General features: G+C 41.4%; 1 protein-coding gene across 7 annotated transcripts in view; it reads left to right on the top strand.

The window, feature by feature from the left end:
- The window catches only part of SYTL5 (synaptotagmin like 5), a 287,041-nt gene that overhangs the window by 190,980 nt on the left and 70,290 nt on the right, over positions 1-25,771 (top strand). For all 7 annotated transcript variants that reach the window (XM_070750583.1, XM_070750580.1, XM_070750584.1 and 4 more), the window contains 3 exons: positions 7,967-8,073; positions 15,941-16,006; positions 20,278-20,456. In XM_070750583.1, coding sequence (XP_070606684.1) covers positions 7,967-8,073; positions 15,941-16,006; positions 20,278-20,456 — 352 coding nt within the window. The remainder of the gene's footprint in view (positions 1-7,966; positions 8,074-15,940; positions 16,007-20,277; positions 20,457-25,771) is intronic.

Genomic DNA, 25,771 nt, shown 5'->3' with positions numbered 1-25,771 from the left:
TTAGATATTTATAATCAAGAAAATAAAGAACAACAAGATTTGCATTAATTTGGAGGTATCCATTGAAGGACTATTTTACTGATGGCAAGAGCGTAAGGATCAAATTAAACAAGATGGATTAGAGCCTTTTTCACCTTTTTTTTTCAATTCTATATTCTCCGATTTTTATATTAGTAATACAACTCCTCTTATATACTTTTTTTTTTACATCTCTTTGTGGATTGTGGACTTTGGACTTGTTTTTGGACCCATTTTTCCCTTTTTTGCTTAATAGAAGATTGATAACTAAGATAGAACACTTTGAAAAAAATAAAATCTGCTCTTTTCTTTTTTCCATTTTTTTCATTTAGAAAACATTTTTACATTTTTACCACTTTTCATATACAATAGTATCTCTAGATATGAGCTGCTCCACATGCGAGTATTCCAAGTTACGAGCCACAACGGGAGCGAAATTTCTTTTCGACACCCGAGCTCAAATTCGGGATACGAGCCAAGCTTCTACTAGGTGGTGCAAGAATCCTTGCTTCTGGTTATCTTGGAGGGGAAAAACAAAGTCTAAAGCCATTTGTTCCAGATACGAGTTGTTTGAGATACGTACTCCGTTCTGGAACGAATTAAACTCACATCTAGAGGTATTACTGTATTATAAATATTTTTAAAGTTATTGACATGCCTTTTTACTTTTATATCAGTATTTTTTTTACCTCATCTTTCTTTCTATATATAATTACATAATTTTAAACCCTTTAATTCCCCCCCCTTCATTTTTATTTGGGTTGTTTTTTTAAAATTTCTTTTAGTTAAATTTGATAGTCAAAATGTGTTAGAGCTTTATTCTCCCCTTTCTTCACTTGGTGTATCCCCCAATCTTACAATATATCATATTGTGTATTTTATAGTTCAGTGTATTTTTTTGTTTTTAGGAATATTTTTAAGTACATTGTTTGATAATTGATTTAGAGTGTATTTTGTAAAAAGAATTTATTGTCACAGTTTTCTTCTTATTACTTAATTATATTTCTCTTTCTATTCTTTCCTCTTTGTTACTATTCTTCTTCTTTCATTATTTTTCTTATTTTCATTAATCTCAATTCTTTCTACCCCCTAAAATATATAGCTCATTTTTTGTTTATTTTTTCTTTCTCTTTTTTCTTTTATATTTTCCATATTTTTTATTAAAATTGATTTTTTAAGGATTGTTTTATTGTTTAATTGTTAAATCTTTTTTCCCTAAATTGTCCATAATTATTACTTTAATTATAAAGCAAAATAAGTTATATTAAGATATTGCATCATATTTTGTAAACTTCTGAGATATGAAAGGTTCCTATAGGGCTCAAAGTGTGATTTCTGTTACAACAACAACAACTCGAAAACAAACATCCACTCCAACTCCAACTCCCACCCCAAGGTATCTCCAACATCAAAGAACAATAACAACAATGTTAGCTAAGGAAAAAGAAAAAGAAAAGCCACCGGCAGAATCGAACCTTCAGACTATTCAAGGCATTCTAGCAGGTATTCAAGACTTTATGCAGAAAACGCAAACACAAACAGAAATTCAACTGGATACAAATAAAGAAGAAGTGAAAAAATATTTTGAAGAAATGAAACTAGAGATGAAAAATGAAATGGGTACCCTGAAAACTGAGATTAAGAAGGAGATCGGTGAACTTAAAACTGAAATTGGTGAAGTCAAAGGGAGCATGAATGAGATGGATGGAAATATGAAAGTAATACAAAATTATCAAAAAATTAATAGATAGCAAAGGTATAATAGGACACAGAATAGATGAAAAAAGGAAATAGCATTAGATTTTTATAGGAAATTATATGGAAAAGAAGAAATAAAAGAAGATTTAATTTTTGATTGTTTAAGTGCTATAGATTTACCAGCATTAGCGGAAGTTCAACAACAAAAATTAAACAAATCTATTACAGAAATAGAATTATGGCAATCTATTAAAAATCAAAAAAATAATAAAGCCACTGGTCTAGATGTAATACCAACAGAATTTTATAAGTTAGATATAGAAATACTCTTCTCAAATGTGTTAGAAATATTTAATCAAATAATAGCAGACAGTAAATTACCAAAAACATGGACAGAAACATTAATAACATTAATATACAGTGGGAACTGAGAAGGAAAAAATTGAAAACTATAGACTGATATCATTATTAAATGTAGATTATAAAATTTTTATATCAATTTTTGCTACTAGGTTTAAAAATATTATAAATGGAATAATACATAAAGACCAGAATGGATTTTTACCAGGTAGACAAATTAAAAATAACCTAAGAACAATAATAAATACCTTAGAATATTATGAACAACATCCTGAAAAACAAATGTCACTTATATTCTTAGATGCCAAAAAAGCATTTGATAATGTAGACTGGACCTTTATGAAAATACAATTAAATAAGATGAATGTAGGAACCATAAATAATTGATGCCATATATTCTAATCAATCAGCCAGAATTATAATAAATAATGAGCAAACAGGAAAATTAGAAATACAAACAGGAGTGAGACAAGGAGTGTCCAATATCACCATTATTATTTATTTTAACATTAGAGGTGTTACTAATAAAAATAAGAACAGAAAAGGAAATAAAAGGGTTGAAGATTAAAAAGTCCAAGCCTTCGCGGATGATGTTGTTTTTATAATAGAGGATTCCTTAACATCGATTCTAAAGTTAATAGATGTAATAGAAGAATATGGGAAAGTTGCAGGTCTGAAAATTAACAAGGAAAAGATACTCACAAAAAATATGACAGAACTACAGACAAAATATCTCGAAAATTTAACAAATATGAAAGTAACAAAAAAGGTGAAATACCTGGGTATATGAATTACCTCCAAAGCTACATTTTTAAAAAATGATAATTACATAAAATTGTTAGGACAGATTAAAAAGGATTTGGAAATATGGAATAATTTGCAGTTATCCCTAGTTGGAAGAATCTCTGCAATTAAAATGAATATCCTCCCTAAAGTATTATTTCTTTTCCAAGTTATCCCAATCAATCCTGGACCAAATTTTTTCAAAGAATTAAATAGAATTACAAAATGATTTATATGGCCGGGTAAGAAACCAAGAATAAAACAAAGTTCATTAGAAGATCGTAAAGAAAGAGGAGGCCTTGGCCTCCCTAGTTGGAAGTTATATTATCAAGCCACCACCTTAACATGGATAAAAGAATGGTTAACTCTTGAAAACTGAAGATTACTTAACTTAGAGGGCCATGATTTTATTTATTTATTTATTGGATTTATATGCCACCCCTCTCCGAAGACTCGGGGCGGCTAACAGCAATCATAAAACAGCGTACAACAATACAGTGGTACCTCGAGATACGAGTTTAATTCGTTCCGGACCTGGGCTCTTAAGTCGAGCAGCTCTTATCTCGAACGACTTTTCCCCATAGGAATTAATGTAAATAATTTTAATTGGTTCCAGCCCTCAAAAAACTCACAAAGTTAGTCTAAATTATGCAGAAAGACATGTTTTTAATGAAGAAATGTACATGTACATATAAATGAATAATGAAGTTTCTTTCACTTAACTTGTAAACTTTCTTAAACTTTTAAATTTACATATGTTCAACTTCTCTGCCACCCAATCCTGTAGGACAGAGGTCCCCAACCCTTTTTGCACCAGGGACCGGCTTTAAGCGATCAAGAGAGGAATGGGTGAATGAATGGACGGAGGGTGGGAAGGAAGGAAGGAAAGAGGGAAGGGACAGAAACAGAGGAAGGAAGCAAGGAAACTTATGAAAGGGGAGAGTAAGAGAGGAATGAGTGAAGGGAGGGAGGGAGGGAAGAAGGTGGGAAGGAGAAAGAAAAGAAGAAATAGAGGAAGGGAAGGTAAAAGAGAGAAAGAAAAAGAGCAAGAAAGAAAGAAAGAAAGAAAGGGGGAAGGGACAGGAACAGAGGAAGGAAGCAAGGAAACTTATGAAAGGGGAGAGTAAGAGAGGAATGAGTGAAGGGAGGGAGGGAGGGAAGAAGGTGGGAAGGAGAAAGAAAAGAAGAAATAGAGGAAGGGAAGGTAAAAGAGAGAAAGAAAAAGAGCAAGAAAGAAAGCTGCAAGCACCCCCCCGAGCCCCCCCAGGCCGGCTGCAACCTTTTAAAACACGTGCGCCGCTTCGCAGCTGTCTCCTGAAGCCGAACGCGGAAGTTAGCGTTTGGCTTCAGGGGACAGCTCCTTGGCGCTTGTATCTCGAATTTGGGCTTGTAAGTAGAACAAAAATATCTCTCCCCTCCCAGCTCTTATCTCGAGTTGCTCTTAAGTAGAGCAGCTCTTATGTCGGGGTTCCACTGTAATGCAATACTAAAAATGATTAAAAACCCATTAATATAAAAAACCAAACATACATACAGACATACCATGCTAGGCTGGCATGCCTTTATATGGTACGAAAAGTTTAAAACCCATTCATATTTTAAAAGTAATATTATTAGGAACACATTAATAGACATTTGGAATGAAACAAGAAAAAAAATCACTTTTTAGTAATGCCAGAATGGATTTCACCAATAGAAGCCATTTCGCACCCAAATCTTTTAAAAGATAGTAAGATATGATAGAGATTTATTGGATAATCAATTAAAATTAAGAACTAAACAAGAATTGCATGAGATAGGTATTAATATAGATTGGTGGCAGTATGTACAGATTAATTCTAGATATCAAAAAGATATTAGAACTTTTATTTTTTAAAAAGATAATAATATACTTGGGAAATTATTGATTCAAAACCAAGGGAAATTAATTGGGAAGTTATATAAATACTTAATAAATTATAAAACGATAGGCTAGATATTGAAAGATAACATGATTAGTTGGTGCAAAAATTTTGGAAAAGAAATAAATTTGGAAACATGGGAAAAGGTATGGATATATAACTGGAAAATAACAAAATCAATTTCTTTTAAAGAAAATCAAATTAAGATGTTTTATAGATGGCATCTTCCACCATACAGTATTTCAAAGTTGTTCCCTAATACCTCTCCTATTTGTTGGAAATGTAAAAATGAAATCGGTACATATTTTCATATATGGTGGACCTGCCTTAAAGCTAAGATTTACTGGAATAAAGTAGAAAAATGGTTAAAGGAAATAATGAATAAGAAGATTAAAAAGACCCCAGAATTCTTCCTACTAGGCATTTGTGACACCAAATATCAAAAAGAAATATATTATTTAATAATTCATATTTTAGTAGCGGCAAGAATTACATTTGCGCAAAAATGGAAAGAAAAGGAAATACCGAAAGATGAAGACGTATTTTAAAAAATTATGGAATGTGCAGAATTAGATATGATGACGAGACGGTTAAATAATCAAATGGAAACAGAGTTCTATAAAACCTGGGAGAAAGTGTATAATTGGTGGAATGTTAAAAAAGAGTATTAATAATATATAACTAAATTCTAAAACCTTTGAATTTATTAAATTAAACAAATGATATATTGAAATTTTAAGGATAGTAGTATATTAAGAAATTTAAAGGATAAGGTTTTCTGATTGATCAACTGACTCTAATTATTTTGTTAAAATAGAAATAAAGAAGTAGATTTTAAATTGTATAATCATATAGTATATTAAGAAATTTTAAGTATACGTTTTTTTGTGTTTAATTAATTGATTTTAATTATTTTAATTATATTATTAAAATGAAAATATAGAACTGGATGTTATATTTTAGTAGTATATTAAGAAATATTATGGAAAAGTTATTAGTATATTAGAACTGACTCCAATTACGCAAATTACAACGTTAAAATGGAAACATTGAAGTAGATGTTATAATATAGTAATATATCATGAATTGTTTTTCTGTATGGATCTAAATCACAGTTAGACTTTTTTTTCTGTATTAGTAACACTTCTATGCTTAGCGGAGCAATGGTAGCTCCTTTAAATGTTAAATGTTGTTTGCATTGTTTGTCTTAAGAAAAATTAATTAATTTTTTTTTAAAAACAAAACAAAACAGTGCCTCCCACTCTCAAGCCCTCCAGTTGGCGCAGAAAGATACTATGGTCGATGGTATTGAAAGCCGCTGAGAGGTCAAGAAGCACCAGACTAGAGAAGTGACCCCTACCCCGGGCCCACCAGAGATAATCTATCAGTGTGACCAAAGCAGTTTCTGTGCTGTAGCCAGGCCTGAAACCAGACTATTGAGGGCCCTGATAATCAGCTTCATCCAAGAAGCATTGGAGTTGGAGTGTCACCACTTTCTCAACAACTTTTCCTAAAAAGGGGAGATTGGAGACAGGATGATAATTATTCAAAACAGTCAGGGAAGGCTTCTTGAGGAGGGGGCACACAAGGGGCACACGAGTCTTCGGAGAGGGGCGGCATACTATTATTATTATTATTATTATTATTATTATTATTATTATTATTATTATTATTATTATTATTATTATTATTATTATTGGAGCCAGAAAGTACCCCTCCCTCATAGAAGTATTGACAACCTCCTGGACCCAGCTCCATGTCATCTCCCTGCTGGCCAAGACCAGCCAGGACAATAATTCTGGGGAACACCACCCTCAACCTGGCTATCTCCTCAAGTAGCACAGGCAGGGCTGTTGACATGCAGCTGGGAGGCAGGTATGTGAGTAACAAGCCCACCTGAACTCCTAGGTCCAACTTCACAAAGAGTGACTCACAACTTGCTATCTCAGGAGCAGAGAGCCTGCATAGGTTATGGATACTTTGATGTACTTGTGAATTGCTATCACTATCTCTTTTCATTGTTTTATTGTTTATTCCTCCAATGGTATTTCCACTTGGGAATGCTTTTGTTGTTGTTGTTGTTGTTGTTGTTGTTGTTGTTAGAATTGCTAAGAATTAGCCTTCTACCAGGCCAGATAACCTTTGTCATTCTAGATCAGAGATGCAAAATTTCTATCAATTCAGGGTTATATTGACAGATGCAGTTTGGCTTATGACAGGAAGGGAGTTTACATGGTCCATATTTTTTTTAACTTACCTACTCATTGTGATTGCAGAAACCATCAAAGGATAATGATCGGGTGCAATTTTTGTAATTCTGATCTGGATCCTAGTGCAGTATTGTTCATTTGATTGCCAGTGGCTCTTTCAGGCACCTGCTGCCTGATTCTTTTACCTATAACTGAAGATGAAGAAGGCTGGATGGGACCTTCTGCCTAAAAATACACACTTTATTGTAAGACTATGGTTCTTCACCTTTAATGGGGAAATCTCTGTGCGTCTGTCATAATTATTCTTAAAACAAAGATGAGGTGGTTTTCTATAAACATCTGTAAACTTTAGCCTTTGCTGATTATTTCTTCCCTAAATTTTATTCAACACATTTATATGCACTAACAATTGGATGAAAGATACAGCTTTATAATCAGTTCACTAACAATAGACTAGATAAAAGTATTAGAAACTCATATTGCATGAAATACATTTTCCCTCTTCCTGTTTGATTTTCCAAGAAGAAAAAGGAAATCACCATTGAATTTCTTCCTGTAATCTATTTTTTATTTTATCTTTTCTATAGGTTACAGGCAAAGAGGAAATGGATGAATAAAAACAAGTTGATGTGGAAAAATAGATAGTCCATCATACTCAAATAAGTTAAAAGATACTATAATATCTTCTGTCTATGGAGATTCTCAGTCATCCAAGTCATGTTGTCCCAAAGGGGGATTTTCAAGAGGCAACTTGACTTTCTTGTTTTTCTTTGAAGATGTTTCACTTTTCATCCAAGAAACGTCTTCAGCTCTGACTGGATGATCAGGAAAATCCTTCCATTCCCCACCATCGAGTCAGAGCTGAAGAATCTTCGTGGATGAGAAGCAAAACATCTTCAAAGAAAAACAAGGAAGTCCAATAGCCTCTTGAAAAATACAATGTCTTCTATATAGATCGCTAATACACTATACATGGCTTTTCCTTATATTTTGCAGATCATAGTAGATCAGAGAGAGATCTCAATGAATCCTTTTCAGAAGGTAATGAAGATACTTTAAGTTTAAGAAGTAAATCTGTACCTGGAGGACTGGACCATGATGTGGTGAGCTGGAAAGATACAAAGCTTACAAATTAGAATATTATGGCTCTTTTATTTTATCAGTACAGTGGTCCCTCGATTTGCGCGTTCTCGATTAGCGCGAAACGCTGCAACGCGGTTTTTCAAAAAATATTAATTAAAAAAATAAAATATTAAAAAATAAAAAATAAGTCCACGTTAGTTCTCTCTCTCTTTCTCTCCCTGTTGCCGGCGTGGTATATGAGAGAGAAAGAGAGAGGCAGAGGTCGGGCGCATTACCAGGAGGTGGAGGCGGCGTGGGGACGCTGGGTGCCGGGGACTCCGAGGAGGGGGTGGACGTCTGTTCCCTGAATGGAGACCGCTGGCCGCTCAATCGGGCCAGCAGGGAACAGAATGGAGCCTTCCGCGGCGGGGCTGGTAAGGGGGGGAGCCGAGGGGGGAGCCGAGCCCAGCCCCGTGGCATTCACACACGCCCCCCTGGATGAGCGGCCCCGCATGGCCCCAGCGCCGGACTCCGTTGCCGAACGGCGAAACTGGAAGGGGCGAGGTGGGGGAGAACGGGAGGCTCAGCATTCCGGCAGTCGCAGCGCTGGCTGTCAACTTTTCTTTTTAGCACTGGGGAGGCAAGTCAACTCCTGCCCAGTTTTAAAAAGAAAAGTTGACAGCCAGCGATTGTTCCGCTGCCGCCAGCATGGAGCCCACGGGGGATTCGCCTTCCTCCCATCCGCAGCCGAGACTGATCGTGGGCTCCTTCGCAACCTCGGAGAGCTTCCAGGGCATGAAAGCTCACGAAAACCAGGAAGCTCTCCGAGGTTGCGAAGGAGCCCACGATCAGTCGGCTGCCGGCGGGAGGAAGGCGAATCCCCCGTGGGCTCCATGCTGGCGGCAGCGGAACAATCGCTGGCTGTCAACTTTTCTTTTTAAAACTGGGCAGGAGCTGACTTGCCTCCCCAGTGCTAAAAAGAAAAGTTGACAGCCAGCGCTGCGACTGCCGGAATGCTGAGCCTCCCGTTCTCCCCCACCTCGCCCCTTCCGGTTTCGCCGTTCGGCAACGGAGTCCGGCGCTGGGGCCATGCGGGGCCGCTCATCCAGGGGGGCGTGTGTGGACTGGCAAGCGGCAAGCGGCAAGTGATCTGGCGGGAAGACCAAGGGAAGGTTCCTTCAGCCGCCCAACACCTGATCCGCTCCGCAGCGCGGCAGCAGCGAGGAGCCGAAGATGGTGTTTCCCCTTTGCCTTTACCCCATCTTCGGCTCCTCGCTGCTTCCGCGCTGCGGAGCAGATCAGCTGTTGGGCGGCTGAAGGAATCTTCCCTTGGTCTTCCCCGCCGCCCACACGCAAACTCCACCATCTGCGCATGTGCGGCCATGAAAAAAATGGCGCACATGCGCAGATGGTGGTTTTACTTCCGCATCCAATATAATGCGGAAATCGGTTAGCGCGGGAGGTCTTGGAACGTAACCCCCGTGCTAACCGAGAGATCACTGTATTTATTTATTTGTTTGTTTGTTTGTCCAACTTCTATGCCGCCCAATCCCAAAGGACTCAGGATTTCTTACAACAGTATAAAATACAAGACAATAAAAAGAAGTCAAATATAAAACTAAGTTATGAAACTACTAATTACAAAACCCCAATGAACATGATAACCTAACCCAACATGCATACTAAAGATTAATATAATTTGGCCATAGTTGTTGTTGGTTCATGGCCCCCAGGCCTGCTGGCAAAGCCAGGTCTTTGGAAGGCCAGTAGTACGGACATCAGGGGGTAGTTGGTTTCATAGAGCCTCGGTGGCCACAGAGAAGCCCCCCCCCCATGGTCCCTCCAACCTGCGTTGCTTAGTCAACGAGACCCAGAGGAGGCTAACTCTGTGTGCTCTTATTGCATGAGGCAAGAGGTGGTCCCGTAAATAGTCTGGCCATGTAGGGCTTTATAGGTAATAACCAACACCTTGAATTGTGCCTGGAGACTAATAGGAAGCCAGTGCAGTTCACGGAGCATAGGTGTTATATGGGCATACTGAGGCATATCCATGACAACACTCGTGGCTGCATTCTGGACTATTTGCAGTCTCCGAACACTTTTCAAGGGTAGCCCCATGTAGAACAGATTGCAATAATCAAGACGGGAGTTCATGAGTGTCTGAGTGACTGCATAGAGCCTCCTGGTCCAAATAGGGAATAATAATAAATAATAATAAAATATAACAACAAAACAACAACAAAACAACAACAACAATAATAATAATAATCCCCACTGATGGGTACGCCTTGTCGTGGCAGTGGGGCTTGTGTGCTTCAATGAAGCTGAGAGCTGTGCCGGTGGTAATGTAAACTACTGGTAGGTCTAACCTTGCTGGAGTGGTCAAAGCAGAGGAGCCAGACTAAACGTACCTAACCCATTTAAACTAAGGGAGAGACAAAACAAAAAGAAGTCCATACTGGCTCGGTCATCGCCCAGGATAAAACAGACCGCGGTGGCTGCTGTGGAACCTGGGCAGCCATCAACAAATGAGCTACAGGAACAAAACAAACAAAGCTTACAAATCAAAAAGTGGCAGAAATTCTCAATGTCAGAGAATCGCACAATCATGAAGTGTTATTACAACTCGGAGCCTGAAAAACGTAGATATCAAAGACGGATGTACCAATTATGGAAACAAGAATATGCAGACTCAAAAATAACGGAACTTCGACTGGCAGATCAGCGACGACTCATAATCAGGAACCAAATGTTCAGGGAAGTCAAATTAGAAGAAATACAGAAAATTTGCAAAATAGAAACACCAAAATCTGATCTGGCACCAGTAGAAGCTCCAATAAGATCTGAAGTCACTGCCCAACTGGAACCTGATGAAAATTTGGAAACACAGCAAGAAGCTGCAGATGAGACACTTGACACTATGACTCAAAGGCAGCAAGAACTTAAGGAACAAATACTTGCTCATGCGGGGTCCAATGCAGAGCGAAAGAGACTGCCAGCCTTAAAAAATATAAGCAAGAAACGACTTGTCCCACTGATGGAAGACATTAACTCTGCACTTGCAAATGTCAATGTAACTTCAATTGAAGAATTGAATCAGCTTGCCTAGAGTACAGCTGTGATAGTAAGTGAAGAACTAGGGTTACTGCAACAGAAACCAATCAGAAAACCAACTGGAAAACCAAAATGGAAAATCCGACTAGAACTGAAAATCAAAAGCTAGAGATCATATGCAAGTAACTTGAAGAACATTAAGGAGCAGAAACTTAACAATCAGAAGATCAAAGACTATTTGACAAAAAAGTACTGGCTTAGTACAAGAAAGATCGAGGAAGCTCTGGAAATTGTAAAGCTGCATATAACAGCGACAGCCAAGAAAATTGAGCGATATGAAGCTAGGATCACCCAGTACAGGCAGAATCAAACATTTCAATCCAACCAGAGGCAGTTCTACCAGAACCTGCATCAGCAAATAGATAAGAAAATTGAAAAGCCAGAGGTGAAAATAACAACAAAGTTCTGGAAAGATCTCTGGGAGGTCGAAAAGGACTATAACAAAACTGCTGGGTGGATAAAGGAGTTTGAAAAAGAATTCTCAGGGAGCAATATGCAGCAGCTGGAGATAACACCTGAAATGATTGCAGAAAGAGTGAAGAGGGTAAAGAACTGGACATCCCCTGGCACTGATCAGGTGCATGGTTTTTGGCTGAAATACCTGACCAGCCTGCATGCAAAAATGGCCGAATTGTTCAACAAAATGCTGCAGACAGGAAATATTAGTGAATGGCTTACAACTGGCAGAACATATTTAATACAGAAAGGCACAGCGAAAGGAGCCATACCAGGAAACTACAGGCCAATAACATGTTTGCCAACCATGCTCAAACTGCTGGCAGGTATCATAGCTGACAGAATTCAGGACTACCTAGAAGAAAATGACACCATGCCAGTGGAGCAAAAGGCCAATAAAGACAAAGTAGAGGTACGAAAGACCAGCTCCTAATTGATAAAATGATTTTGGAGAACTGTAAGAACAGGGAAACAAACCTATACATGACCTGGATTGATTACAAGAAAGCCTTTGACTCATTGCCACACAGCTGGATCATAAAATGCCTGGAAGTCATTGGAGTCAATGAAAACATCAGGAAATTCATAGAAAAGGTGATGAAATATTGGAAGACTGAGCTTTTTGTTGGGAATGAAAGCTATGATGAAAGATCAGCATCAGAAGGGGCATCTTCCAGGGGGACTCTTTGTCCCCATTGCTATTCGTCATCGCTATAATCTCGTTGTCACTCATCCTACAGAAAACAAACCTAGGCTACCAAACTGCTAGGAATTCACCAAAAATTTCACATCTGCTGTATATGGATGACCTGAAGTTGTATGGAAAATCAGAAACTGAGATACAGTCACTAACCAACACTGTGAATCTTCAGCAATGACATCAGCATGGAGTTTGGCCTGGATAAATGTGCCACAGTGACACTGAAAAAGGGGGAAATCACTGAAAATGAGGGCATTGAAATGCCAAATGGTCAAACCATCAAGTGCCACCAGCCAGAAGCCTACAGATACTTGGGAATCTTGCAAATGGATAATATCAAGCATGGTCATGTGAAAACTGTGATCAGCAAAGAGTACATCCAGAGGACCAGAAAAATTTTGAAGAGCAAACTGAATGGTGGCAACACTATCAAGGCTATAAATACTTGTGCCATACCTGACATTAGATACACAGCTGGCATAGTGAACTGGACTCAAGCAGAGCTGCACAACTTGGACAGGAAAACCAGAAAATTAATGACGATCCATCATGCACTACACCCCCGCAATGACATTGACAGGCTGTATTTACCAAGGAAAATAGGCGGCAGAGGACTTTTGCAAGTGAAGCAGACAGTGGAAGAAGAGAAGCATGCATTAGCTGACTATGTGAAGGAGAGCAAAGAGTCAGCGTTTATGGAGGTCAACAATAGGAAGCTTCTCAAGGTGAAGCACACTAAGGACCAGTACAGAAAAACTGTAACTCAATGTCGTATGGACAGTTGGCCGAACAAAGCATTGCATGGCCAGTTGTTGGAGAAGATTGAAGGCAAAGTGGATAAAGAAAAGACCTGGTCATTGCTTACAAGTAGAACATTCACAACATTCAAAAAGGAGACAGAAGGACTAATACTGGCGGCACAAGAACAGGCCATTAGAACAAATGCTGTCAAAGCCAGAATTGAAAAATCAACAGATGATCCAAAGTGCAGACTCTGTAAAGAAACGGATGAAACAATCGATCACATACTCAGCTGCTGCAAAAAAGTTCGCACAGACTGACCACAAGCATAGACATGATGCTGTGGCACAGATGATCCACTTGAACTTGTGCCGGAACTACCATTTACCAGTGGCAAAGAACTGGTGGGATCATAAGCCCCGAAAAAGTGGTCAAAAATGAGCAAGCAAAACTACTGTGGGACTTCTGACTTCAGACTGACCAAATTCTGAAGCATAACACACCAGACATCCTGATTGTGGAGAAGAAGAAAGTATGAATCATCGACATCACAATCTCAGGGGTCAGCAGAATTGAGAAGCAGCTAGAGAAATTAGTGAAATACGAAGATCTAAAAAGCGAACTGCAACGACTCTGGCATAAGTCAGTGAAAGTGGTCCCAGTGGTACTTGGCACGCTGGGCGTAGTGCCAAAGGATCTCAGCGGACATTTGAAAACCATCGGAATTGACAAAATCTCCATCTGTCAATTGCAAAAGGCTGCTTTACTGGGACCGGCAAACATAATTCGCTGCTACATCACGCAGTCCTAGGTGTTTGGGAAGCGCCCGACTGGTGATGAAATATGAAATCCAGCATAGTGATCTCGTTTGCTGTGTTGCATTGACATAATGATAATGATAATGATTATTATTATTATTATTATTATTATTATTAATTATTATTATTATTATTTAGATTTGTATGCTGCCCCTCTCCGAGGACACGGAGCAGCTCACAACAATCATACAACCTAAACAAATCATACATAAAATGGAACAGCCGAGGGGTATATCAATTTCCCCATGCCTTGCGACATAGGTGGATTTTCAGGAGTTTACGAAAGGCAAGGAGGGTGGGGGCAGTCCCAATCTCCGGAGGGAGTTGATTCCAGAGGGCCGGGACCACTCACAACAGTGGCGGCCTCCTCTCCCATTCGGCAGCAGCAGCTGACCTTCTAACCAGTGGCATGTTTCAGGGTCTTGCACATCCCGAGTGGAGGCCCATGCAGGGGAGCAATCTGCTGATGAGCAGCTGTTCAGTGCTGTCACTGGAAGTCCCACTGCTGCAGCCACAGTTTCACCCATCGCTCTGTTTGCCTTCTCTGCCCTGTGTTGCTCCATGGCCTTCCTATCTCTCCCCACCACAAGGTTTGGCGAGCCGCAGATTGGGGTTCGAAACAGTAGTTATGAATATACTGTAACTACGTTTTGCTTGTTTATTTATAACTGATGATTACAAGATGTTTCAGTTATGTTGTTGAAGTTTATAAGATTTGGTCTAATATTTCAGGAAGGCATAGGGTAGAACCTAGTCCAGTTATTATTTTCCTTTAGTGCTAGAATGAAGATTCACATATTAAGCAAATAATAGCTTAAAATTTAAGGTAGCACTACTATGTTATTGTTATTATTATTAGATAAAGATCCTTCCTTTATTTTGTAAAACTCAAGGCAGCCTATATAGTTCTCCTGCTTTCTCTTTTTTGTCATAACAGCCACATATGAAGTTGGTTAGTGTTGAAAATTCATTAACCACATGTAAATAGTTGGATTATTGTTGTTTAAAGCTGATTCGTTGTTTTGTTGAGTGGGAAATTTAAGTTACTGTCAGTTACTCTGGGCGGGAAATAGGAAGATATAAAAACTGTAACCCAACGCCGTTTCTCCATTGTAGCAGCTAGAGCAGTGGTTCTCAACCTGGGGGTCGGGACCCCTTTGGGGGTCAAATGACTGTTTCACAGGGGTCACCTAAGATCATGAGAAAAGACAAATTTCCCATGGTGTTAGGAACTAAAGTTTCTATTTTGGTGCCTTGGAACATAATTTTACAATCTGACCAATAAGATGTTTACAGTGGGCATGTCCTTCTGGCCTTCCTGCCAATCAGCTTAAAGCTCTGTGGGGAGAATTGCTGCTAGACTTATGGTTGGGGGCCACCGCAACATGAGGAACTGTATTCAGGGGTCGCGGCACTAGAAAGGTTGAGAACCACTGGGCTAGAGAGACAATGTTATTCCTGCCTTTCTGAGAATAAAAAGTAACAAGTTGAACACCAAGCCTCATTTATTTCAGTTAGACTGAGAAAGAATGTCCAAGCCAAATTAGATAGCTAGTCTTCATGTTTCTGGAAGGACTTAAATTCAATTTCCCACCTTCCAGTAAAGTACCTTAACCAGTACACAAAAATGTGGATAATTTCACTTGATGCTTGACAAGTAAATTATTTGTTGGCAACTAGCAGGTAGTGTAATTGCTATAGTAATTACAGCATTTAAGTATCTTGTATTAAATGGTTGCTTAAAATACATTAGCTATAAAGTGCTGGTATCTGGGCAGATGTGTCCTGTGATAACAAAATGTTTTTATCTAAATACTTCTATAATATTGCAAAAGGAAAATAAGTGCTCAGCCTAAGGTTAAATTCATCATTGGAGATATAAAATTATTTCTCTCTACAAATGGGAATTATTTATTAATCACTTTTCTCCATTCAATGTTTGGTTGTTATATTTCTAGTGTCAAAACATATATTTTATTTATTCTTTTTTACTTTCTCAAACTGTTTCTTGAATTTCTATATCCCTATTGGTACTACATAATGCTCTTCTTTTCTCTGCCTTTTGCCTCCCTCATAAAGAATTCTCCTTCAAATTCTGAAAGGAAATGGAACTACTTAAATGTTCTAGAAGCAGATGGCGATACTGTAAGTTCTCTCACTTTTCTGATGCATGCAAAAACTTATCTGTTCCTGTTTCATTTCTACTTATATAAATAACAAAAATAAATGTCTGTTAATTGATAATAATTCCTCCATTAAGTCAATGACTAACAATATCAGCATCATATCGTTAAAAGTGAGAATTGGTATTTTATAATAGAAACATATATGGAGAAGTAATTTTTCTATCTATTCAGATTATTTGAATGTAGGATGACATAGAATCATAGATTGTAATGGAATATTTGACCTTTCAAATTCAATCTCCTATTCATTAAATGACAGCATTCTGCTGTTTTGTTCCCTGCATATCTGAAACTTGTATATCTATTTTCCCTGCATATCTGAAACTTGAAATTTCATGACTTTGCATCATTTTAGAGGTTTTTTTCTATGGTAATTTTTTTTGGGGGGTGGGGGGCTTAGTTTTTGCTGGGCAAAACAACTCACACTTGTTCTGTTCCCGAGTCAATATGACCCGGACTGAAAATGGTTTATTTTAGGTATTTAAATTTGGTCTTTTTGAAAACTTTTTTCACTGTGAAACTTGTTTGAACATTTCTGCACACAATGAAATGAAAATTGAAATGAAAAAATTAATGCTTATATTTTTTATTTTGCTCATAAAAGCCCAGCCCCCCATTTTTGTGAATTTTTTTTGAATTTATAGATAGTTTAGCCTGCAAACTGTGTACAATTTTACTAAATTTGGTGTGGGATTACTAGTTTGAACATCCCTGATCATAAGAAAAATAGAAATGACCTGAAAAAAATGTTTTTTGCTCAGAAATAAGGCCACACCCCCACACCCCGGCTGTGTGCAATCATTTTCGCTTTAAAAATTGTTTAGCCTGCCAGTTCCAACTTTTTAAAACATTTTTTTGCTGGGATACTAATTTTAACTTTTATGAACATAATGATATGAAAATTGAACTGAAAAATAGATGCTTATTTGTTTATTTTGCTCATAAATGTCTCCCCCCCCCTCCGCTGTGTGCACATTTTTCAATTTATATATATTTCAGGCTCCAAAATATATATTATTAAAACCTTTTGCATTGAATTACTAGTTTGAACATTTCTGAACATAATGATATGAAACTTGAACTGAAAAAATTGATGCTTATTTGTTTATTTTGATAGGGCCTCCCCCCCCCTCCCACGGTTGTGTACAATCAGTTTCACTTTACATTTTTTTTAGGCTCCAAATCTGAAATATTTTTAGTACCCCGGGCATTGATTTACTAAATTGAACATTGCTGATCATCAGAAAACTATTCCATAAGATTTCTAATTGGTGCTTATATTTTTATTTCACTCAGAAAACCACAACCACATTTTGGCTGTGTGCAATCATTGCCACATTTTTTTAGCCTGCCAGTTCCAATTATTTTGAAAACATTTTTCACTTTGAGTTCAAGCACAGACCACTCACAGATTAGGCTGGGGTGGGACTAGACTGGGAAGGATTGCACTTAAATTGCACTTTGAGATCACAGAGGCCAGAAAAAACTGCTCCTAGCTGGGACCTGAGACATAGTGAGAGAAGGAGGAGAGAAAGGTAGTGCTTTTTAAGACATTTTCTATTTCTTGAATTCAAGGAGCTTGGGCAGATATTACTGGCTGGGAAGAAGGAGCACTTGGGGAAAATGAATCCTCAATCTGAGTATTGTATTGGCAGTTCTGTGTTAGCAAAAACCTCAGAAGAGAAGGATTTAGGGGTAGTGAGCAGTGTGGTCGGACGGTAAGAAAAGCAAGTAGGATGCTTGGCTGCATAGCTAGAGGTATAACAAGCAGGAAGAGGGAGATTATGATCCCGCTATATAGACCGCTGGTGAGACCACATTTGGAATATTGTGCTCAGTTCTGGAGACCTCACCTACAAAAAAATATTGACAAAATTGAACGGGTCCAAAGACGGGCTACAAGAATGGTGGAAGGTCTTAAGCATAAAACATATCAGGAAAGATTTAATGAACTCAATCTGTATAGTCTGGAGCAGTGTTTTTCAACCAGTGTGCCATGAGACATGGTCAGGTGTGCTGTGAAGCTCAACTTCCGAGACTGGAAGCTGAGCTTCCTTCTTCGCACGTTCTTTTTTGCGCCTTCCTTCTATGTGGCTTCTTTTTTGCGCCTTCCTTCTATGTGGCTTCCTTCTTCGTGCCTTCTTTTTTGCGCCTTTCTTCTTTGCACAGGTGAGTTTTGGGGCCCGGTGGGAGGGCGCTGGCATCAGAGCACCAGGCAGTAGCCAGAGGGCAGCGGCTGCAAGTGGGAGCTCCAGGGCGGAGGCACTGGCACTGGCAGTGCCCCACCTGGCTGGAGCTTCCCTGGCAACTGGCAGCATCAAGTGACCATTAGGGCCTGGCAGGAGGGCACCGGGAGCGGGAGGGCGCTGGCAGCAGCGGCAGTGGGCAGTGGGCAGTAGCCAGGGGGCGGCGGCTGCGGGCAGGAGCTCCAGGACAGAGGCACCAGCACCAGCAGCACCCTGCCTGGAGCTTCCCTGGCGGTGTCAGCATCAAGTGACTGCCAGCCGTCAGGAGGGCACCAGCAGCGGGAAGGCACTGGCAGCAGCGGCAATGGGCAGTAGTGCGGGCAGTGGATCCAAGTGGCAGCTCCAGGGCAGAGGCACTGGCACCGGCAGTGCCCCGCCTGGCTGGAGCTTCCCTGGCGGTGTTGGCATCAAGTGACCATTGGGACCTGGCAGGAGGGCACCAGCAGCAGGATCAGGAGGGCGCTGGCAGCAGCAGAAATGGGCAGTAGCTGGGGCTGGCGGCTGCAAGCGGGAGTTCCAGGGTGGAGGCACTGGCTCCCGCCCGGCTGGAGGTTCCCTGGCAGTGGCGGCATCAAGTGACCATTGGGACCTGGCAGGAGGGCACTGGCAGTGGGAGCGGGAGCGGGAGGGTGCTGGTAGCAGCGGCAATGGGCAGTAGCTGGGGCGGCAGCTGTAAGTGGGAGCTCCAGGGCAGAGACACCGGCACCAGCAGCACCCCACCCGGCTGGAGCTTCCCTGGCGGTGGCGGCATCAAGTGACTGTTGAGGCCTGGCAGGAGGACACCGGCAGTGAGAGTGGGAGGGCGCTGGCAGCAACAGCAATGGGCAGTAGCCGGGGGGCAGCAGCTGCGAGTGGAAGCTCCAGGGCGGAGGCACCAAGAGCGGCGGCTTAATGTGATGCTGGACACCATACATGCTGGCGCTGCGGGGCTGGCACTGGCCCGCTGGCTGGGCCAGGACGGATGTGCCAGCCCCGCGCCCATCCCCAGCGCAGCACCAGCATGTACGGCGTCCAGCAACATGTCCAGCCGCTGCCATCAGGGCTCCTGCTCGCAGTCGACCGCTCTGCTGCTGCCCCACAGCTACTGCCCGATGCCGTTGTTGCCGGCATGGTGTACGAGAGAGAAAGAGATAGATAGCAAGAGAGACAGAGAAAGAGAGAGACAGAGAGGAAGCAAGAGAGACACAGAGAGAGAGAAAGCAATAGAGACAGAGAAAGAGAGAGAAAGAGAGAAAGAAAGCAAGAGAGAAAGAAAGAGGGAAAGAGAGAGAAAGAAAGAAAGAGAGAGAGAAAGAGAGAGAGAAAGCAAGAGAAAGAGAAAGAGAGAGAAAGAAAGAAAGTGAATGAAAGAAAGAGAGAAAGAAAGAGAGAGAGAGAGAGAAAGAAAGCAAGAGAGAGAGAAAGAGAGGGAAGGAAGGAGGGAGAGATGGAAAGAGAGCAAAAGGGAGAGGAAGGAAGGAAGAGAGAAAGAAAAAAGGTCTTCGGAGAGGAACAGCATACAAATCTAATAAATAACAATAATAAAAACTTTCTAACAGTAAGGGTGATAAACCAGTGGAACAGTTTGCCACAGGAGGTGGTGAGCTCGCCTTCACTGGAGGTCTTCAAACAGAGACTGGACAGTCATCTTTCTGGGATGGTTTGATGAATCCTGCATTGAGCAGGGGATTGGACCCGATGATCCTGGAAGTCCCTTCCAATCTATGATTCTATGATTCTATATCAGTTAAGGAAGTTAATCAAAAACATAAGTAAATTATTTTGGAGTAAAAATATTAAACTAGGCACTGAAGTCTCCCTCCATGGGTTTACCAGATGAGTTTAGGATAGTCTCTGAGCTTAATTTTATAGATGTGCATGTACATGAGAACTGAATAAGACACTGAGCTATTTGAACAAGTAAAATAAAATAGGTATGTTTCTTCAATGGGATATTGAAATTGAATTTTGCAATCAACCAATTTTGTCACCCTCTCTTTTTCAGACCAGCATTAACAGTATGATAAGTGTTTACAGTGAAACTGGGGACTATGGAAATGTGAATATTAGTGGTGAAATTTGTCTGCAAATTAGCTACAACTATAAAACAGGAGCCCTCAACATACTTGTAAAAAAATGCAAGAACTTGGCCATTGCTGATGAAAAAAAACAAAGAACAGATCCGTAAGCAAATCTCTCTCTTTCTCTCTCTCTCTCTCCCTCCCTCCCTCCCTCTCCTAAACTTCTATTTATTTACTATCCTGGTTAAGTTATATTGTTTAGTATAGTAGAATATCATAGACTCACATTTGGGTTGGAGTTTGCAAAAAGTGAAAAAAATCATGAGTTTCTCTCAACTTCTTATTGAAGCTTTACTTTAAATGAGATAAGAGCCGTATCATTTTTAGTTTGAGAGTTGGTTCAATTGGTGAAATCTAGAATTGGCTCAGTGAGATGGACAGCATATAAGTTTAATAATAAAATTAATCAATCTGTAGAACTGGTATGAATATTTTTCTACTTTGATAACGTCAATGCTACACTGCCTGCGAGAAAAGACTTAATTTTGGTGAAATGAAAAACCCATGTTTACTGCTAAAAGCAATATTCTTACTTCTCTTTTCTTATCTTAAAGACTTACCAATTAGAAAATGCAAATTTAAGTTATGATTGTCAGCTGACCATAATTCTCTGCAATTTTGTTCTGGCATATGTAGTGTGATTCACTAACAATAAAAAGGAACCAGAGTTGAACAATTGTTTTGTTCCTTTGTTTTTCTCTACAATTATAACTGTAAAAAAATAATTTCTTTTAAGGAAGAAACTGAATTTTTCTGTCTTCTCCTGCCCAAAAAGTAAATAATGGGGAAAATAAGAGGATTGTGGCTTTTCTTCCGTATTCTCTTGCAAATAATAGAAGACTCTTGAGGAAGAGATTTCCCTCAGTGCAGTAAGACTGGGGAATGAAACAAAGATTAATAGGAATCTTTTGTGGTGGTGATGCTTCCTTCCTTCCTTGTTTTCTATAAGTGAAAGTAATTCTGGGTACACTGAAGCTTCTTGTACCTGCCTGAGGACAAATGGTAGGAAGGAATTAGGATAATGAATAAAAGGCTGACTAGTAAGGCAGAAACTTTCCACAAACCCTAATGTTCCAGCCAACAGGCTCACACAAGCTACACTTAGCAATAGTAATTTACTACATTCTGAAAAAATGGACTGCATGCCACATGTTAATAATGGATGGAAACTAATAAAGGAGAGATTCAACCTGGAAATAAGGATAAATTTTCTGACAGTGAGAGCAATCAACCAATGGAATAGCTTGCTTTAAGAAATTGTGGGAGCTTCATTATTGGAAGCTTTCAAGAAAAGACTGGACTGTCCTGTTATTGCAGTGGGTCACATTTATTGATTAACTCAGGACCTGCAGAGGTAAACCAAAGAAGGCGGAAACTACCATTCAAACCTTCCTGAGCAACTATAGGGCGAAACCCCCTGCTGAGCAAGGGAAGGTCACCTTGGCCTTGAACTTGGCCTTGAACTTAAACTTGACCCTCCCTTGCTCCTTGCCATGTCCATGCGTGAGGAGAGACTCACCCACCCAGGTTGTTGTCTCTGGGCATGCGGTGGCCAAGGGCATCTCGTCTCCATATCCGGGCCGGCCTAGCCTTGTAACCATGGTGGGGAGCGGCCCGTCACCTTCCAAAAGGTGCCCAAAGGAGATCACACAGTTGCTGTTACTTCCAATTTTTTGCCCCTTACTGCCATGGCAGGGGACAGGTCACTTATAAGCGAGCCTCCTCTTCCTCCCCCTCCCACACCACCGTGCAGGTACCTCTGCAGGTCCGACAGACTGGGTGCCAAATACCTCCCCACTCAAACCCAAGCATGGAGGTGCCAGTGCCAAACCACGTACCCCTTAGTAATGCCCACATTGGGCCCCCATAGTTCCAGATGTGGGCCCCCATGTTACCAACTTGGCTCCATTCGTTGCTCCCATGCTGCCCACCTTGGGCCGCCAATCTTGTGTCACCCACCGTGGGCCATCTGGTGCCACTTTTGTGCTGCCCACCTTGGGTCACCATGCTAGTGTCGCCCACCTTGAGCCACCATTCTTGTGTCGCCCACCTTGGGCCATCCAGCATCCTCTGCAGAGTGATGCCGACTTGAGCCCCCACAATTCGGGGCATCATATTCACAAATCCAGGGATGGGCACTTAACAGCCAGAGTCCCGCAATAAGCCCAAAAGGCATCCTCCCATGAGGGCCGCCCCCCCCGAACTTTGGGGTTGCTGTACAAACTGGGGGTCCCCTCTTACTTCCATGCCAGCTCACTATGACCTTTCTATGCCCGGCATCCTCTGGTGAGGGCTGCCCAAGCACACCCTGGACTTCGGAGGTGCTACTCACACCATGGATCTCCCCCCCACTTCACATCACCAGCCTTGTGCCATCTCTCTGGGGCAATCTGGCGCAACCTGCTGCAGTATGCCAAATGAAGCCTTACGCACCCAGGGGGCTTCATTTTAGGGGGGGCACCTCAGAGCCAGGATTTATTGGCCACCTTGGACCACAGGACGCCACCCACTTAAGCCACCCCATGCTTGTATCTCTGCTGCTCCATTGTCCCCCATGGTCACTGGCCATGCCTCATTGGGTACTACCTTCCAGCCGCTGTTTTGGCCACCTGTGTCTCCTGGGCAAACAATTGATTCCTGCTAGCTCAGTCTACCATGCCACCTTCCGGGCTGAAGCTCTGGCTCATCACCATTGGCTCCATTGCCTCCACCATTGCCCAGCCCAGGAGACCTGCAAAGAAACAAATTGAGCCATTAACACTTATCGACGTCCACAAATCTACTCTCAGGTGGTTTCGATTACTTGTGGGGCATAGATACCCCACCTCACAGGCACACCCTGGTGAATTAACCAATCGCCGGCCATTGAATGACACCCGCCCCAATTGTCTAATGTGTAAAAGGCCGCTTGCACTGTCCGACTTGCCAATAGCATTGCTTTTGACTGACAGTATTTAACTCAGGCACCCACTGACTAGTAGTAGGCAACTGAACATATCCTGGCCAGCCGTAAGGCCCAGGGTAGTAAAGCCATAGATTGCTGGTGAGGGGGGGCTACCGCCCCAGCTTACCATGTCCATGACCACCAATGTAATACAAAGTGGACCAGCCCTGAGGATGGTGCCCCCATCGCTATCTCACATGCACTGTTCATAGGCAGAATATGGGAAATTAGAAACCCACCCTCAAACACCCCCCCCCCCCAATGTGTGGGAGGGCCAGCTAGGCCAGCCAGTGTCCCTACCTAGAGCAGGAGGGACAAGGAAACCCCCCTGAGTTGGGAAAGGAACCGAACCAGCCTGTCCCTGCCGGAAACACGTTGCACCCTAGTGTTGTCAAACGAGCATATAGCAGTTAAGTGTTGGTGCTAATGTCCCCACCCCCGGCGTTGGGGACCAGGGACCCTAAAAAGGGGCAAAGTGAGAAAAAATTACCTGGTTGATGAGACAGGGGCAGCCGCTAAATGGAGGGGAAGACTGCGGACGTGGGCTGGAACACCAAGTGCTGGACGAAACCCATTCCAGAAACCCCCATGTGTTATGTGATGTCATTGGGTTCATGGTCTCTATGTTGTTTTGCCATGTGTAAACCATATGTCTAAGCCACGATGTCCCCCCCCCAGGAGAACAGCTGTACAATTGGTACATGCAATCAGGCTGGAGGCTGTTGAGAATAGGGTGTTGCTTAAATGTTACTACTCAGCATGGTGCATGCTATCTGATGCCCAAGACCACACTGATCGCCTACCCACGGTCCGCCATGGGCGAGAGTAGCATTGTAACATGAGTGTGGTAACATAACATAGGGATGGCTCACCACCATGACCATCCCCCCTGGCCAGTCTGACCCATGTCAATCCCTTTCAATCTCTGGCCTAACAAGATGGTCAGGACCCTTGTGAAAGTCTTGGCAGTGACCTACAGACTGCCAGGCTGAACCTGCCCGACCAACTCTGGACAGGAGCGAAGCGTCGAAATGCCCAGGGCTGCCGTCTACTCCATCCACATCTCCATACAGCCTAAAAGAGATAACCTGTAAGGGTGAATATAAGGTTAATAAGGCAGAGAGCTGCTAGTACTCTAGACAGAGGTTGGAAAAACCGTTCCCTTGTAAATCCTTTCGCCTGTAGAGGGTGGGGTAGTTTATGCTCTGATAACCAATGACAAGCCCATGCTTCTCTCCTGCTCAAAGGCTACTAAATTTATGTAATCATTGGAAGGTAGACTGGACAGGAACCACTGCCACACAGAATGAATCTGAACTATGTTATAGCCAAGCCCAACACAATGGTGCAATAAAAAAACCTGTGTACTCCACGACCCCAAAGGTGTTCTCGGATCCACCTCCCTGGCAATTAGAGTAATGGACATTCTTACCATAGTTCCATATTTACCCTTCATATATATAATAGCTTTCCACAGTCACGTTATGTTGGTCATGGTGCAAATGCCACTGTGTCCCTTAAATGTGCCTGCGGTTCCGCTTGTAATGTGATTCTGTGTAAGTTTCTCACAGGAATCCAGCCAGGAGGTCATTAATAGAATGTCCCCAGTGTCTTAACAGTCAAGTAAAAGTGGAACCATCCTGATGAATTCAGAATGAACAATTACATGGCATGTGAGCTGAAAGTGCATAATGGCCCCCTATTTTCCTGATGATAGACCAAATTTACCTCTAATAGAGTGCGTGCTCCACCTCTCTGGAATTTAAATACTAGCACACCATTAGCTCAAGCCCCAGTGTAACCTGTGACGTGTGTTACCTGTTGTCATCATTAAAATGTAGTTGATACCCACACGTGCGCCTGTGCTCATGTGTATGTTACTTGAGGGAATCCAGCCAGGAGGGTACAAACTGAATGTCACCAGCACTACCAGTCAAGAATAAATGGAATTATCCAGCATGATGGATACAGAACAATAAAATGCATGGAATGTGAGCAGAAGATAGTGGCATACTTGATTTTTTGATGGGCTATCTGCCAACCCTTCTGAGCTATCTGCCAAATCCTCTGGGCTGTCGGCCAAGTTTTCCTGGCTGTCAGCCATGCTTTCACAATCGCTCTGTGACGCATCTCTCACATACGTGGGAGCAGCAGCCGGCCCAGGCCCAAACACAACACATCCTAAGATAAAATACAAGAAATAGTATAAGGGCAGACTAGATGGACTGTGAGGTCTTTTTCTGCTGTCAATTTTCTATGTTTCTGTGTTTCTAATTTGTGGCCAACAAATGCCCTGAGTGACCAATGTGGCTAATTGTCCCCACCCCGATGATGGTAATAGTAAAAACACGAAATAGGAACCGTGTTTGCTTTTGATGCCTTAAAAGCCATTTTTATTTTGACCAAATCCAAATATTTTAATACTTGGCTTAATTTGCTGTCTATATGCCGAATGGAAAAATTGCCATAAATTT

The sequence above is a fragment of the Erythrolamprus reginae genome, chromosome 4 (genome assembly GCF_031021105.1).
Source record: "Erythrolamprus reginae isolate rEryReg1 chromosome 4, rEryReg1.hap1, whole genome shotgun sequence".
NCBI lineage: Eukaryota > Metazoa > Chordata > Lepidosauria > Squamata > Dipsadidae > Erythrolamprus > Erythrolamprus reginae.
This window is presented reverse-complemented; position numbering and strand designations above follow the sequence as displayed.